The sequence below is a fragment of the Trachymyrmex septentrionalis genome, unplaced genomic scaffold (genome assembly GCF_001594115.1).
Source record: "Trachymyrmex septentrionalis isolate Tsep2-gDNA-1 unplaced genomic scaffold, Tsep1.0 scaffold83, whole genome shotgun sequence".
Taxonomy (NCBI): Eukaryota; Metazoa; Arthropoda; class Insecta; order Hymenoptera; family Formicidae; genus Trachymyrmex; species Trachymyrmex septentrionalis.
Genome location: NW_017306018.1, coordinates 846560 through 865294, shown reverse-complemented (window position 1 = coordinate 865294; position 18735 = coordinate 846560). Strand labels below are relative to the sequence as shown.

The 18735-nt window shown below is 28.3% G+C and overlaps 3 protein-coding genes across 3 annotated transcripts in view; 2 read left to right on the top strand and 1 right to left on the bottom strand.

Moving 5' to 3' along the window:
• Positions 1 to 1864, top strand: part of LOC108754989 (orcokinin peptides type A-like) — a 19958-nt gene extending 18094 nt beyond the window's left edge. Inside the window, exon 4 of the mRNA XM_018497687.1 lies at positions 1390 to 1864. Within this exon, the coding sequence (XP_018353189.1) occupies positions 1390 to 1597 (208 nt within the window). The 3' untranslated portion in view covers positions 1598 to 1864. The remainder of the gene's footprint in view (positions 1 to 1389) is intronic.
• A 1547-nt stretch (positions 1865 to 3411) lies between these two features.
• Positions 3412 to 5447, bottom strand: LOC108755026. The gene is made up of 5 exons (XM_018497733.1): positions 5297 to 5447; positions 4659 to 4721; positions 4451 to 4513; positions 4232 to 4345; positions 3412 to 3830 (listed from the first exon to the last, which is right to left on the bottom strand). The coding sequence occupies exons 1-5, from the start codon at positions 5375 to 5377 to the stop codon at positions 3450 to 3452; spliced, it is 702 nt and encodes a 233-aa protein (XP_018353235.1). The 5' UTR covers positions 5378 to 5447; the 3' UTR covers positions 3412 to 3449.
• A 7571-nt stretch (positions 5448 to 13018) lies between these two features.
• LOC108755125 (5-hydroxytryptamine receptor 1-like) overlaps positions 13019 to 18735 on the top strand; it is a 43862-nt gene continuing 38145 nt past the window's right edge. Inside the window, exon 1 of the mRNA XM_018497952.1 lies at positions 13019 to 13653. The gene's annotated coding sequence lies outside the window, so the exon portion shown is untranslated. The remainder of the gene's footprint in view (positions 13654 to 18735) is intronic.

The following is an 18735-nucleotide window of genomic DNA, read 5'->3' as shown; positions in this document are numbered from 1 at the left end:
TATATATATATATAAACATCTTTGGTGCATTTTATATTAATCATAAATATTTTTTAACTATAATTTTAACAATTTTAATTGCAATGAAACTTTTCTAACATGTCACATATTGTAGTTACATTGTGTTAAAGTAAATTAAAAGTCCTCTTTTGCATATTTTTGAACATTGTGAAATGATAGAAAATTTGATAAAGAAAATCATAACGTTCAAAGAATTACAGAAAATGATTTATCCTCATTTTCGTGCATTTTTGTTGTTGAATAATATTATTGTTGTCTACATCTGCTTTTCAGAGTTTGATCATGTACAATAGTTAACTGCAATCCCGAGTCAAAATTTTTCTCCTACTTTAAATCTTAATTTAGGACGTATGCAGACTCTAAAGATGACATATGTAGACTAGAGATTTAGGTTCTACTCTAATGAATAGAGCTCCTACGTTGAGCCTGTAAATGACAGTTATTGCAAGATTTCCTATTTTTAGGTTTAAAAGAACTTTTCTAAATAGAAGCTGTAGATTAAGTAATATTAAAAGAGGCCCTATTTGATTGTACAAGTATCAAAACAGGTTTATAAGATTTAATTGAGATTGAAAAAGGTTCAAAGTAAGACTAAAATTTCGACTCGGGATTACTTAGTAAAATTATTTTTAAATGATATTTTAAAAAAATAATAGATTTTGTAAAATAGAATGTTAATAAGAAGCTACTGTTTCTTTCTGATTGATCAAGAGACGTAAACGCAATCTCCAATCATTAGTGTGATATGAGCATTAGTCTGTCGTCCCTTTTTGCTTCAATTGCCATTGCTTTTATAAATGTCGAATGTGAAAGGTATCACGCAATGGATATTCAGTTACGTTTATTCGAGTTTATTAAAAAAAAGAAAGGAAAAAAGAATGTTTGTTGCTATTAAATTGCGCTTCTAACTAGTCTGACTTATAAGCATTCATACGTTCTGCATCGTGTCTGACTAGTTTCATCAAAAACTCCTTCTTTCTCGACGAATAATTTTCGTCAGAAAAAAGGATTATATTATATTGTATATTTGTTATAGTAGTATCATTTATTAGTATGACTCACAACAGTATGATTCACAAGCACATTTATAGATAAAAAATTCGATTTTGTAAACATTTCGTGAAAACTAAAAAAAAAAGTAAAAGCTAATATTGTTTTAACTTAAAAAATAAATTTAAAAACAATGAATATAAAATTTCATTTAAATTATATCTTTTTTCCATCGGTCCAAGTTCTGAACCTCTCTAAAATTTATTGCGTTTTTAAAACAAACATCATTTATTTATATAACATTCCGTTTTCAAATAAAATATTCGAGATTAAAAGAGATACTCTTACATATTCGTTACAGTATATCCATTATTGCAGGCGACCCAGCGTGATGAATGTACGGCCTGGCAATTTCGACGAGATCGACCGATCGGTATTCGATCGTTTCTCAAAGAGAAACATCGACGAGATCGATACTGCATTCGACAGCCTCTTTAAGCGAAACTTCGATGAGATCGATCGAGCTGGTTGGGGCGGATTTGTAAAAAGGCTCAACAATTATCTGGCAGATAGGCAGCGACGTTAATTGACGCAGAATAAAAGAGAGAGGGTAACGAGATGAAGGATAAGAAAGAGCGAAAAAGGGAGGCGAAAATGAGCTCATTGAGAAACATCGCAGAATGCAAACTGTATACACTTGCTCTATTAAAAAAAAATGTAATCTATGCGAAACTTCAGAAGATATTTGACATTAATGAAATTAAAATCATCCCTTTATCATTGCTGTTCTCTAACGGATACAAATTTAAAACTGAACTTATTATACTAAACTTATATATTACATTACGAAACGCGCGCATACACGTACAATCGTGAGATTATTTTTCAAGCAAAATTGTAGTACATTTTTTCCAAATAGTTGAATATGATCTTTTTTTTCGATATGCACAAAATTACTAATTGTATACTTTCAATTCCAAATGATAGAGGATGAACTAAGAAGAAAGTGGAAGTAGTTTTATTTGCAAGACATTGATAAAATTATAAAATCATTTCATGTAAGTATTTAATTATTAGAAAATTATAAATGATGAATTAAATTCTGAAATAGATTTTCGCGTGTTTCAATTATTAAGTTTTAATTAAATTTAGAGTCAATTTTTTTACAGAAATTATATTTAACTATAATATATTCTCAAAATTTTTTTTAATAGTAAAAATTAGATACTTGCAACTAATAAATATCTATATAAAAAATTTGTACAATAAGAATAGAATTTGTAGCTGAAGCTGGATATTTGTTAGTTCATCCTCGTATAAATTAAACAAAATTGAGAAATTATTTTTATTTAATTAAACTTACGAAAAATTTTTTGCATAAGAACATCTAGAATGTATAAAGAATAATTAGTTATTTAGTTTTAAATATAATACTCTTAAATAAAATAATTAAATTTTATTCGAAAGAAGCTCTTACTCCCGCCTTCAATGATTTTTCGAAATATTCTGCATCATAAAAAATAGCTAATTGATATCTAAATATAAACGGCGTGTATATATTGTTAATGTGTAATTAGTTGTATATATTAATTCAACTCATTGTTTGACTTTCAGAAATATATGGTGCAAAAATAAATACTCAATGCGATTGAATCTTAAGAACAGAAATAATAGGAGATGAATAATAGGAATTATTATAATGTGTCACTTCTCTTTAGTAGAACTTTCTGTTGGGCAAATATACTTAAATATCTTTTATGTCCAAAGCATGACACGGCGAAGATATTTCTTCCCTCTTTGTAATTTAGAAATGACTTAAACTTTTGTCATTTTGTCAAACTTTGATCGGATAAAACGTAATTTGTTCTCTCTACTGTATACTGTCATTCTGCAAAAATGTATAAATAAATAAAAAGAACGATAATAAACTGCTGGCTAATTGGAGACTAACATAAAAAGGTTGCAAATGACATATGACTATGAAAATGTAAAAAAAAAATTTCTTTAGTGATATTTGTTTTAAAATAGAAGAAATAAAAATTTTTTTATTTTATAAATTGTTTTTATAATATGGTATGATAATATATAGTTTATTTTAATAAACATTTTAATAAACATTTATTTTCTGAGAATACAGCATTTGCAGTCTTTTTCTACCATTTTATCATTTCTCCACACATACATACACACACCTACTTTTATAAACACATTCGTATGTAAATTTTTTGAAATAATTAATTTTTTCATATGATTGCAGTATTTTTTTACAAAGTTGAATATCTTTGTGGTAAACAGAAATACTTGGCAAACACAAAAGTGTTGTATTCATTTATCTTATTCCACAATCACAATTTTTTCTGTACTTTTATAAACAATAACAATTATTAGAAAAAGAAGAGATCAAAAGAGATGAAAAACATGTTTATCTGATAGTTATTTTAAGTTTCGCACTTCCAGGATGGTCGAAAACCAATGGGTTTTGTATCAACTGGTCTTGGGTCGTTCAATAGCTGAACTTCCGGATATGCAGGCGCACGTCTTTCTTGTCTCTCAAATGTTACGTTTGAGATATCGGTATCATATGATTGCGACGTAAGGAACTTCAAACTCGTGATGAAATTATGCGGCTGAGGATCCTTCGCTCCTGTAGAAATGTTTGTTGATGTCCGCAACTTCGTCAGTATTCGCGGATGATCCGACTGTTGCTGCTGCTGCGATTGATTTTTTTTTGCCGCCGTAAGGATGCACTTGACTTCCTCGTTGATGTCAATTGGAGTTTCAATCCGCACACTCTTCATATTATGATTCATTCTTACTAGCTGATTATGGATGATAAGATAACAATGCTTTTAATTGCATCACAAATAAAGAGGAAATTTAAATGTATGATTTTTAAACGTGAATAAAATATGGATCCGAATTTATTAATGTCTTGCGTGCGCACATGCACTTCTCAAAAGAGATAATTCTAGCATAAAAAAAAATTAATGCATTTAATAATATCATATTTTATATCAAAGTAGAGCTAAACTACAATGATTAATAAAAAAAATTTTTTTAAATATTTCAAAAAAAAATGTTTAAATCTGTTTTGTTTTGCATTATTTTATCGCGAGATACTATTCCAAATTTATTAAACCATATTAAAGCTTTTTGTACTTTTAAAATTAAATATAAAAGCTTAGTCGTCACATTTTTCTTTTTGATATTACAATTATACCTCAATCAATCCTTCTTCCAATTCGGAATAACGTTGAAGTAACAGGCCTACTCTCGAATTAAGTTTCGTTAAATAATCGGTAATGAATAATTCTTTGGCAATATCTTCCTTCATCTATGCAAGTAATTTTATTAATTTTATTAATAGCTTTAAAAAATTAATAAACATTAAAATACGTTGTATCATTATTTAACTGTTAAGATGATTTCTTTAAAATACCTGATCCATTCCTTCAGATATCTTCGAGCTAATGTAATTGAGACTTGCACGTGACTCAGAAATCTATTGAGTAGCAATATATTATTTATTATTGATTTTTGTAACTGATTTTAATTCTCTTCCAATGAAAATTTTAGTTAATTGCATATATTTCGTAAATTAAAAAAAATTTAATATATTATTTGCTTTTGTGTAAAATATATATTACAATTGAATTAAATCTCTCAGCTTCGGCCATAATTTGATAATGCGCTCTCATCACTCGGAAAAACTGAAATGTTACACATTATATATTGCGCAATCGAATACTTGTTAAGTAAATAATAATTAAAGTATAATATGAAATGTGTGTGTTATTTGCCTTCAATATTTAGATATACTGGCCAATATTTTTTAATCTCTTCAGATCTAATTTTATTGGAACCATGTTAAACAATTTTTTTTAATTCAAGAGCACTTTAATAACTAATTCATACTAAACAATTAACTTTTTTCTAAAATTTTGATTATTTTTCCAACATATGTATTATTAAATTGTTATGTATATCTGATCTCAGATGATAGAATTAAATAATTTTAACGGATATCTTCAAATTTTATATTACAATGTACACAGGGTCTGAAGCTAATAAACAAATGAGTATAATATAAATTTACTATTATTGTCTATAAATCAGCACAGATCATTTCAATAATATTGCAGCAGCATTACAACGTTTTAGCAATATTGCAAACGTTGCAGTAACGTTGCTGTAAGCTTCTGTTCTATATAGGATAATATTCTCATGTATATGTTGGAATGTTAATGTTGGAATAAAATAATATTTAAAAATAGTTATAACCTACGCGTTGACACATATATAACACAATAGTCGCATTTATCATCGCAAAAATTATGCTAGTAAAAAAGCGATATATCAGGTACATGATTATCTTCGTGAATGTCCTGATTAAGAAATTTCAAATAAATATATAACATAAATATTATAATATTTTGTCAACATCAAAAGAAATGACGGATTAAAAATTTTTCTCTCCACGTATAATAATCTGCCAAAAATTCTAGATTTAGCTGAAGTTTGAAGACAGTCAAAAACGAGATGTTGTGAGAAAATCGAATAATCGACTGCGTTTAGCAGAAAAGCTTTGCAACTGTTGTAAAATTGTTTAATATGATTGATTTATACATTTAGATAAGGAATTAAAGACAAGACCAATGCTGAATCATTTGCAAACCTAATCCTAATTTCAAGTTAAACTGATAGAAAAATATTGAAAATTGCAATTAAAGATCAGATTTTAACGAAATTGTTATTTTTAATGCCATTTTCAATATGTTCCTATCAGATTAGTTTAAAATAAATTACATTTTGCAAATAATCAAATAAAAAAGTAAATTTTTAAAGGGCAATTAGGAATCGGTATAAGTGTTGCACTTAAATAATTAACAGACCTTAATGTCTAAAAAATTTTATTTTCATGTTATGTTTTGGCTAAATTCTAGCCATCTTTAGCACAGAAAAAAAAACTTGAATTATATTTCATCGCGTAATCCAGCACGTAGACTCTAGTGATCAATCTCTAATAATATAAATAAGTATTTTCCCATAGTCAGTTGGCACACTGAATAATTTCAAAGGATTAAAACCTTGAATGGTCTAATCACATTTTTGTTGTAACATGGGCTGCGTTCAGCAGAAAAAGCAGTTTTGCAACTGTAATAAGATTCTTATATTTTTATATACATATATGTATGTAGTTTTTTCACTAAAATATATTATTCGATAGAGTTGATTTCCTTTTATTTCGAATTTTCTTTCATTTCAAAAATACTAATTTCTCTACTTTTGCACTTTTCTATCTATGCAGCGATATAAGCACACGTGTATAATTTTCTTTCTTTTTATGACTTTCTATATTACAATCATTTTTGTTACAAAGAAATGTACATAATGTAGTCTTCCTTATTGTCTTCATCTGCTTTAATTTTATCACCTCTCTGTGTTGTACGATTTGATCCAGACTCTTAAAATCTACGTTATATATATAATTTTAGGACACATTCGTCAATGTCATTTTCTTTTATATAAGAGATTTGTAAAATTTCGAAACAATGTATTCTGTATCCTTCATTAATTTTTTATTCAACATGCGTTTATAAAACAGTATTAAAAATCTATTATATATAAATCGGTAGTGATAAAGAACTTGAAAAAACTTAAAAAGTAGATTATCGTGTAATATAGTACAAAAAATCTGATATATAAATCCTCTTATCTATAAAATAAAAACATATCATTGCAATAAATCTTTCTCTAAACTTAAAATACTGTAAATGATCAGGATTGACGTATAATGCTGGATTTATTTGTAAATTGTAATTGCTTTTATTAGCATACTCAAATAGGCAATATATCAGATTTAAAACTTCGTAGCTTAATAAGGAAAACCATTATTTATAAAAATCAGAATTATTTAACTTTTCCATAACGACTGAGAATGAGTACTAATGTATAAGCTATTATAGCTTTTCATACAAAATGGAAATATGATTATATGTATTATACGAATTACACATTGGATATATGATTATATGTATTATACGAATTACACATCTCTTTACTAATAAATTTCTTATTAATTATATATATCATACCCAGATATACTTCCATAATTCAGTCTCTTTTCTCCTTTAAATATTATATATAATCATTTAGTACAAAAACTTCCATTCATTATTTGGTAAGAAATCTTTAATGTCTGTTAACTAACACTAATTTTAGTATGATTAGATAGGATTAGTCAGCTAGTAAAAGAATCAGAATTGAAGTTTTCATTGAAATAAAAACTTTTGTATGCCTTTGGAACGTGATATACATACATCTTTCAGGTTGCATAAGGAAGATAAAATTTGTAGTGCTAACATTTTTTTTATTTTACTGTAGCTATATTCTAATATACACTGCATAATTACATACATCATAGATCTTCAGTATTAGCAGAATATATCGGAATGTGGCCTATGCATGTTAGATAAGCTTGAAGCAATTGACACTAACCTTTTGGATGTACTAAGTCTTGAATCCTGAAATTATTGTTTAAGTATTGTGATCCATAAAATATCAAACCCTATCTTCTGTTAATCATATTTCTCAGTCATCTGGCAATAATGGTTCATCCATTCCAGTCTCTTGATCTTGAGTTCAATTCTTTCATTGTGTAATGTATTTCTTATGGTTTACATAAGTTTTTTCTTTTGATTATTTCCATTTTTTCCATAACTTGCTGATAATGATCATAAAGCGTCAGCATCATTATTTACAATGGATCGATAGATCAGCAGAAGTTTAACTACTGTGAGCCTATGATAAAATAATATAATACAATCAGTATAAATGTAATAAATATAATCTCATGTAATGTGCATGCATCATTTCATCTTTGTTTAACATTTAATCACAAGGATAAAATAATGCTCACAAAAGTTGCAAATGTTAAATGAAGCGCATCCTAAATTGAAAACCTCCAGTTAAGATAAACCTTTATGCATTAACTTACGACTCTACCAAAAATAATTATAAGTTTCAAAAATCCTTATATTCAACCGATATTCAGTCCCCCTACATTGTATTATACGAGAGGATAAGAAGTCGAGGTAATTAAGATTCTTATTGATTCTATTGTTAAAGTTATGGAGCAAAGACGCCAGAGGCAGACACCTGAATTTACTGATTTTGTAAACTCACAATTTTTACTTATATCGCTTTTTGGCTATTTTAGATCTATAAATTTTTCCAAATTTTTCTGAAGAAAAATTCTGAAACATACAAATTTGTTACTAACCTTATATTCACTTCTGCTTAAATCATCTTTGATCATGCTTCACGAAACTTATTTAACAGCATATATGTTAAATAAGACAATCTTAAACGACTGAATTTATAATTAATAAGAAAATCTTAAGTCTATACATATAAGATGGCTTTATAAATAATGTCAAGATGTGTCAAATAAGAACTGTCAAATAAAACTATCTACACCACAGATATAGGAAAGTACATCCGTGATCTGCACATGCAACATCAAGCATGAAGTGCATAAACATTTTGAGATTTGAGACTCTCTTGTGTCTCCTCCCGAGATTTTCCTCAAGTATATGCTTGTTTCATGACTATCAATCGAAGCGCCATCTTAAGATTATGGTTGCATTTAATACAGGATCAATCATGTAACTTCTTTTCTAGGGCGGATATATGAAAAGTAAAATTCTTGTGTATTGTACGTGTGATATGTATATATACATATGTATTTAAAAATTTTCACTTTTCTCATTTCGGCCCTAGAGAAAACGTTACATGATCAATACCCAGAGCACCGATGAGATACTATTAAAGATCGTTAACCTTGGGCAAATTTTCGGCGGTATAAAAAGAGCCCCAAGGGCCCGGAGGTAATTAAAGAACGCTAACATTATCGACAATTGATATAAATTTGCTATTATTGACATAAATATTTGGTTCATATATTATTAAATTCATGATTTTTTATTATATAAATATTCCATAAATAAATATACTTGTAAAGTTAATATCCTATATATTGTAAAAAAATTACAATTTTTTCTCTGCAGTTATCATCTCTGTTAATAATCAAACTTTGACGATAACACTAAAATCACAATTTTAAAGAAAAATCGAGTATTATCGAGTCCTAAATGTATAAATACGTCTACTAAACTAATAAATCATAAATAAGTACAATATTATCAATTTTTAACTCTTAATCACTTCAATATTCACAAGGACGCGAACTTCCATAAGGATGTCGGTTTTAATAATAATCGGTGTCCAGAGCATTTTACAACAGTTGCAAGCAACTTTGCAACTGTAAAATTCAATACAATGCTCACAAAAGTTGCAAATGTTAAATGGAGCGCATCCTAAATTGAAAACCTCCAGTTAAAATAAACCTTTATGCATTAACTTACGACTCTACCAAAAACAGTTATAAGTTTCAAAAATCCTTATATTCAACCGATATTCAGTCCCCCTATGTTCTTGATTTTGATTTTCTTATAAATCTAAAATGCATATAATAGCTGCATTTAGCAGAAGAAGTAGCTTTGCAGCTGTTGTAAAATTCTTAAATATAATTGATTTATACATATAGATCCAATGAGAAATTAAGGGCAAGACCAATCATATTAAAGAATTTTACAACAGTTATAAAGCTGTTTTCTCTGCAGAACGCAGTCTATGTGTGAGATGATTTTAAAAATAAAGGCTGCAGCACAGACTTAAGCCCATTCTACAATTGCGTAGTATAATTGTAAATGGTATAGTTGTAAGAATTAACCAATCGCAGTTGAATATAACAAAAATATTCGACTGTGATTAGTCAATTCTTATAACAACCATTTTTAACAACGCTTACGCAATTGTAGAATGGGCTTTACATAGTGCATAAAGTCGGTTCTACATTAGTTGCAAGCTGATCGCAAGTTTGTTGCGACAGCCAATATGAAGTGTTGATTTTAAAATGTAAGTTTCAGATTGGCTGTCGCAACAAACTTGCTATCGGCCTGCATCTAATATAAAATGGGCTTAAACGAAAAAGCAGAGCTTTTATTGAATATCGCTCGTCGTTCATCGCTCATCGCAGTATGCAGTAGCTGCATCGGAGGCATCCGAGCGATGTTTTCGAATGCAGCCAGTATGCCTACATCAAAATGCATAACATGAACATAGCTGTTTATCTTTAATTAAGTAATTTAATTAAACGTTATACGACTAATACGTATAACATATATACTTATATATATAGATACGTTAAATTTATCCAATTAGATTTCTAGCCATTAGGGATGCATTCGAGAAAATGCTATTAATGTTTTTTGTGCCATTCTATCTTTGTTTTAGATGAATATATCATATAATTAAAATAACACAAATAGCTTTAATAATGTCTCTCCAGACACGGTCCTGCAGATTGTTCACGATTAGTTCAAAATTGAATGTTACATACATGTTGCATTCTTTTCATGTATTTTTTATTCATAGAGTCAATTTTTAATTACTATTGTATCTTATTTTTTATATATTTTATATATACGTATAGAAATATGTAAAAAGACGTTTATATTACATTGTAGTAATGTATTATTAATATATTATTAATATATATTTTAGTATATAAAATGTTTAAAGTTTCTGATATAGAGCTGTATCAATACATGATATTTATTGTTACATATAATTTTAATGTAACATTCTTGATGCTCATGTAATATCATATCTACATTTAAGTTATATAATATGTTGTAATCATTTGCTTGTTTTTTTATAAAATTATGCAATTTGTAATGTACAATTTAAAACTTTTTTAAAAAACAGCTATAAGTATTGTTTTTATATGATTTATTTCATTTTGGTATATACATATATAAAAATACATTATATATATGAAAAATACATTATGTATATATATAATATACTAAATGCATAATAATATATGATTATAAAAAAAAGGAATAATTTACAAGATATTTTATATTTTATGTAAAAATATATCAAATTATAAAGTATAAAATGTTTCGTAAAATTATTTTTATTTTGTAAATTATTGGTTTTTTGATAATTCTTTAATGTTTATATGTACAACTTCTACTCATACAACCTTTGTTTGGCACATTTTTGATAAGAGTCATTGTACTTTATTTTGAAAATATATACGAGTAACTTTATAATGTAATACGTTAATGCTTTCATTACATATGTATATGTATAATAATAACAATAATGTTGATAATTTTTGATAAATTCATGAACCATAACTTCACAGTTTCTTGTTAGCTAAATTTATGAGAAGATATATTTATGAGCTGTACGTTATAATATACATAGAATATTTGTTCCAATCATAAGTTCTTATGAATCTTACGTGAAATTATTAGTTTTACGATTCTTTCTAAAATTGCAGCATAAATTATAGTTTCCGCACTGTTCATTATTAGCGCATCAATAAATGAGAGTCTCTGGTAATCGAGATTCTCGATCTCTGTCACACGAAGGATAATGTAGAAATAAATCAGAGACTATTTTAAGCAACTTTGGAATATATTCTTTAGCAACAATGGTACCTTTATGTGAAAGAAGGCCTGAGAAAACTCGTTCTCGATTTTCTGATAAAATCTATTGATGAATACTCTCTTATGCCTTATGAAATGGGAAAAGATTCTCTTCTTCAAGCTGCGAGGAATTTAAAAAGCAATTTTTAAGAGATTTACTCTGCTAGTATCCGTAGCTTTCTTCCACTCGGATAATCGAAAATCTGCCGACGGAGTAATCTGTCATAGTTTGTCGAGTCAAGCATCGCCATCGTCGCGAAGTAATTTGTCTTTTAGTATATAAGATACTGCGTCACAAGAACGGGCAAGTTGAAGATTTCTATTTTGAAAGCATTCGATTTTTGATGGGTTAATTTGTCATTTCTTTATAGCGTGATATTTTAAGGGCCCTAAGTAGTCACCAATCATATCGTAATAAAAGTTATGTAACATGTCATTTCGCGCTTCTGACGTCACAATTCACAATGACTGGATGACTACATCAGCCAAGAACATTAATGTCCGTATTCATAGTCAGACCTTATATTTAAGGCTTCCTTAAATTTATCTTTAGATGCTCAGTAGCCAATAAAATAATTCGTAGAGTGTATCTGAAGATAAATTTAAGGAAGCCTTAAATATGAGGCTCGACTATGAATACGGGCATTCGACTTACTTTGGAATTACTGATTACTCTTAAGGCTGTCAGTTTAATTTGGAGAAAATATAATGCAAAAGCTGCAGAAATGTGTCACTCCGTTTACGGACACCTGCTATTTCATTTCTCCCGTTCGCGAAGATGAATAAATGCTAGAAAAAAAAAAGAAGAAGAATAGTTGGAAAAGTTAAAAAGAGACGCAGTTTCTCCTAGTTCTTTATAAATAATTGCACTCTTTTTCTTCGTCTAGAAACCGATATTCTTTACTCTTGTAATATTTTTCTCGTTTACCACTGTCATAACAATTTCCCGTTACAAACAAAAGAGATTCAACGTTTAAATAAAAAAATTTAGACATAACAGCAAAAAAAATGCAGTCCTATATACATATTAAAGAAGGAAGGTATTGTAAATTTACGTCTACTTAGATATTGCGCGCTTCCCAATATTGAAAGTATATATCTGTCACATTACAAAAGGGAGATTTTTAATGGATCGCGAATATATCTAAAAACATTGTCTTACAGACAAATCTTTCGAAATCGAACTCTTGTAATTTTCTTCACATTCTCCCATTCGCTTTTGAAAAATTCGAAAAGATCTGAAAGCGGATCTTTTTATGTAAAGATTGCATAACGCGTAAAGCGTGCATAAAAGCAAATTTTCTACTAGGGCGTTACCATGAGTCAATCCTTTCTGGACAGGACAACACAGTTTGACGGCGCGGCGCAGCGCTTGCGCCGCGCGAGGTGGATCCACAACTCAGTGGTAAAAGTCCCTCTCCCTATATTTAGTAACACGGCGAACGTTCAGTTGATCTGATAGTGTTGTGTCCTGTCTCGTTGTGAATCGCGAGTGCTCGTGTTTATTTTTCTTCTCTCGTAAGATCTTTCCTTTCTCTCCGCTCATCCTCGTGCTGTCTCTCTTCCTTTACTCATCACCCTGGTTACTCACCGCCTATATCAACACACCAACTTGCCCTTTCCATTTTTAATGTAAAGTCCCACCACCCTGTGTAACAAGCGAAGGAAGGATGCAACTGCGTCAGACGAGAAGTGAAAACTTCGTTGTACGAAAAGAAGTGACAAGCCTTCGAAAGCCTAAAAAGAGTGTGACTTCGATCACTCCGCACCCTTCAAGGCCGTCCTCTAAAACGTCGAAATTGATACAATCGATTAGATAAGAGCAGACGCGAGTAACGCGAACGGCTAACGAAATAGAAGAATTTCAGCCGTGGAGCGTTGTTGCAAAACTGTTCGGAGCGGTCAACTTTTTGAACGAAGGCTGCTATTCTTGCTACTATTACTCGATATCCTCGCTACTATTCACGACGACAGTCCCATAGGCTGGTACGAAGATCGTCGATCGATTTTAATAATGACAACGGGAATTCTGGATTTCTCTACTTATTGGAGTATTATACACATAATGGGCTAATAGGTACGTGGATAATTTGTTTTTACTTTAATTCTTTTTTTCTGATTACCTATTCGCGTCTGTGGGAAAAAATGTTGAGAGTAACAGCTTTAGATAGTGAACAGCTAGGAGATAAAATTTATGTTTTATATATGTATATACTACCACCAATTTTATTATGTCATCATAAAATTCGTGTTAATTTCGATAATCCCAATCTTTTGAATTGTACGGTCAAAGGACGACGTATATCAAAGATAGACGTTCTCAACTGTCAGCGTAATTATTATCTTTTTAAATAAATTCCTTGATTGTTTGAAATTTATAAAAAATGAAAATTATTCACTGCAAACGGATGTTTATAGATTTGTTATTTTCGCCGCGATGATAAATCCAAATGTAATCCCTTAGTCTAGATCCACAACCTTGCTTTAAAAGGCCATAAGCCGTAAAGCCTTGAGAAATTGACCAATCACAGTCGAATATGAGAAAAATAATCGACTGTGATTGGTCAATTTCTTACGGCTTTTCGGCTTAGGAGCTCTTAAAGCAAGGTTATGGACATGGACTTGTGAAGATTCTATTCGTCTTTGGTTGAAAATGACTACACTATCTTATATTACATAATATTTATATTTGGAGCATTTGTAGTCAGAAACTATTTGTTATGTTTGTTGAAAACATTTGCGGAAATAATTTATAGAACCCTTTTAAGAATTACTTCAACATAAAGCTAAGCCATATATAGATACTTTGTGAGATCACTTTGTGAGTATATCTATATATTATGAACTCATGAAAGAAACACTGTCTTACTTTAATATATTCTAAGATGCTCCTTGCAAGCAATTAGTAAATGTGTAAAAAAAACTAAAACATAGTGAAGCAATATAGTTACACGAAAAAAGTACTCAGCTAATTCATAAACAAGGTCAAAATATTCCATATTTTATACACGTTCCCCTAAGTATTATGATTATATATTGTATGGTTTGAATATGTAAATAATATGAAAATTGCAATCGCGAACTGTGCAATCACAAGCATAATATTATTTGTATAATCTTTTTTTCCTTAACTTATGAGAGAATGCAATTTTGCAATCTCGTTAACCAGGCAAATATAAAGTAAATTGTAATCATACTTTGTAAACGTCAAGAGTGAGTTATTTCTTAATTTATTAAATCATTGAGTCAAATGTAGTTGAGTCATAGTCTACAAAATAGAAAAAGAAAATAAGAGGCTAATGTACATAAAGCGTTATTAAGAAAAATGCCTGAAGATGAAGAGAATTAAAATATATAATATTTATATTTTATACAACTCCTATTATTTCGAACTTTTATTGAGTCCAAGTTTCCAATATTTATCATTAGAAAAATTTATGATATATACTTTTATTTTGAAGTTTCTATTATGGAATTATACTTATTTTTATTGTCACGCGTCTCGTTGGAGTTTGTTTTGACATAAACTTCTAATACTTCAAAATTATGGAAGGTATGTAAATAGTTAAAACAGTAATATCTAAAATGAGATTTTTATCTGTTTAAAAAAGAAGGTAAAGAAAAGAATGTAATTAATTTTATTTTAAAAAGGGTATTTTAAAAATATACATAATTAAACATAACTGTATCAACATTCTGTGTAATGGGAGGATTTGACTAATATATACAAAGTATATTGCATTAGATATTACAAATTATTAGTATGTATATATATAAAGAGTAAAATTATTAATTGATAGTTATGTAAGAGACAGTTATATAGAAAGAAGGAATCAATTAATAATCCATTTTCTTTGTAATATCAAAGAATGTACTAACGTTGTTGAAAGTATTTTATATTTTATACAATTTTATTGGAATAAGTTCGTCTGTAAATTTTTTAATGAATCCGTATTTGCTCAATATGGTAGTCTTGCTACATATTAGTAACTTGTATAAAACGTTTTTATTCAAATAGTACGGTTTTATTTGAACTTGAATATCATCCAGATGAACAAATTAAAATTATTTTAATAAAATATTGTTAACAGATTATATTAATGCTACTTCTCAATAACAGAAGCATAAAAAAGTGTCTAAACAAAAAATAGATAGAGCTTGATAAGTTAAAAAAGTCTGCATGGAAAAAGAAAATATTTATATTTATAAAAAATATATGATAACATTTAATTATTAATTATGTAATTGTTGATAATGTAATTATCAATTACTTTGTATTATTCTATAGCGAATTGTAGGTTATATTGATGAATATTTAACAAAAATTAACTAATACTAATTAAAACTTTTTAAATAAAACATTTTTAATAGTAATAAGAAATTGTAACGTAAGAATTATTAATAAATTGGTAAAAATTATTTTAATAAATTAAAATTATTTTAATAAATTAAAAAATTTATTAAAAAAAAGTCTTTTTTCAATGTTGAAAAAACTATCTTTAAAAAATAAAGGAATTAATATTTACAACATCAATAATAAGTTGAATTAGAACCTTATGAATAAATCAAAAGAAGCGCCAAATACGGTGCCAAGATTATATTTTAATATCTCATAATATTACTACGTGATTTTTAAAATACATTTTTTATTTTTTCAAACTGTGCGCCGTTTACACTACTTGTTTGATGCCTGATCACGATCATACTTGTCAAACGCTGCGTGCAAAGAGAATAATTTATTTCATGGAACAGTCGTTTTTCCGTGACAATCTCAGCAACAATAACGTCATTGCACGAAAGCTTCGAAACAAATGGAAATATTATGGTAATATCATGGCACTATTAATTATATATTATATTGAACAATACATGCGCAGGCGGCAGGACGTCCGCCACTCGTTCAATACTAATTCGTGTTACTGTTGTAACATCAAAATATAACTGTCATTTTTTAAAATATGGGAGCTCTCTGGAATTATTTTAGAATAATTTTTTAGTAACTTAAAGAAGTTTCGTGTAAATGGTTTAAACGATATTAAAAAATTTATAATTTAAATTAATAATTAATATCCAAGACTCCAATGAATAATAATTCCTATGTAAACTTAAAGTGCTGCAAGCTTCGTAGGGTGTTAATTGCTAAAGAATCATTAATTTGTTAATTTAATTTTCATATAATTTATTGATATGTTATAGCACAAAATTGAAATAACAGCAAATAATAAAAAAAATACATTCTTAAACATCGATCTTCTTCAGCATATATTTATCCACAAAGTTTTCAACGTCAAATTCGAATCTTATAATCACATAAAATCTCGTAAATTAATAATTACACAACACAAAAATGCATTTAATAATAATAAAAAAACGTATGCATATCTTTTTATAGGGCAAAACGAGTCCTTTATGCATGCTGATTCTTACTTAACATAAATCGAGTCCTATTTCAAATTGTAATTATGTATGCCCATTCAGATTATAATTACACGGCAAGTATTTTTATATACAATGTCTCTTCGTCTCAACAATGGTGTAAAAGTAACTACTAGTGCCATTGAAATAAGGCTCATGTTACATATAAACTAAATTAAATGACAAAAATTCACATTTAAATAACAATAATTGTACTAATAAAACACAAAGAAAATTAACAGAATTAATTATAAAATTAACCTGAAATTATTTGTTAATAACCAAAAAATTATTTAAGAAACTACATATAAAACTTGAGACATGCATTCGTTAACTAAAATAGTACAATAAAATATAAAAATAAGATATTTGTCTTTTCAAACGGTCAAAGGAGAAATCTTAAACAAAGGAAAGGAATAAAAAGTGGGAAAATGTGAAAAGAGAGACGAAGAAGGAAATCGATATTAAATGGGAGGAAAGAGCTTATCCGGCCCCGATTAAAACAAAAATAAACTTTATTTTTGTTTTAATCACAGGGTCAGATCAAAATTTCTTCATCGCCCCTAGGCATTTAAATTGTTGCTGCCCCGATTCAACTCTCTAGAATGTTTTTTTGGAATGTTCCAAGCCTATGTTTACGACAAAAAGAAAAGGATTTTCTGTGAGGATTATCCCAATTTAGTTTTGTTATAATGTTGTACAATGTTTTTATAATACACTTAGAAATTACAAAATTATATATACTTCATTTATTATACTAGAACTTTATGCGATTTTTTGATAGCAAACACATTTACCGCAAACCTACTCTTCCATTTTATGTATATATCGATGATTGCACGAAAAAAGCCAGCATGCCCCCTCTCACATTTCTTTTTGAACAAAATCGATACAAAGATTGCGAAGCATCTCGACTCGAATCTATAGTGATTATCGATCGATAGACAATTTTTTCAATTATTCGCGTTTTGCAAAAACAGCTATTTTTTAGAAATTCTTATCAAAGAAATACCGCCTCTTTAATCTTGCCGCTCTTAGACATAGCCTAGGTTAATCTCAAGTGTTAATCCGACTCTAGCTTTAATCAATAGTAGCACAGTAAAAAATATATTTCTGAAGTTACAGAATAAAATACGAAGTTTTAAGGAACCTCAATCCATTTCTTGCGTTGCGAGACTTTTTACTCGACTCCGTCTATAAATCTGTTTTCTGTAGCTAAACTAGTGTATACTTTAAAACTTAAATACATAAATACTTTACTTATTGAAATTGTTGGAAAAAGTTACTCACAAACTATTCGATCAATCAAGTAATACCGATGTAACATGAAGTTTATCAAATATTTTCGTTGATGATCTTGTAAGATTAATAAAATATTAATTTGAAAAATTTTTTATCAAATAATTAAAAAGAAATTTTTTGGTAAAAATTGTAATTTTTTTTAATGCTGCCATTTTCTCATTTTTTAACCTTTTTCTTATTTTATTTATTTATCGACAAAGCAATTTCATAAATGATAGGAAATTATTTTGTATTTTTCAAACGGGTGCAAAAAGTGCTTTAACTGCCATCAGCTTAGAACTTCGGCGAAGAGTTCGCATCTACATCTGTTATAGGCCATATGAAATTAATTATTTCTTGTCAAAAATTTTTTGTATATTTGAAAATGAATAATAAAACATAAAATTCAAACGACTTATGTTTAAATTAATTCCTTTGTATCAAGTGCATGAAAACTATAGTC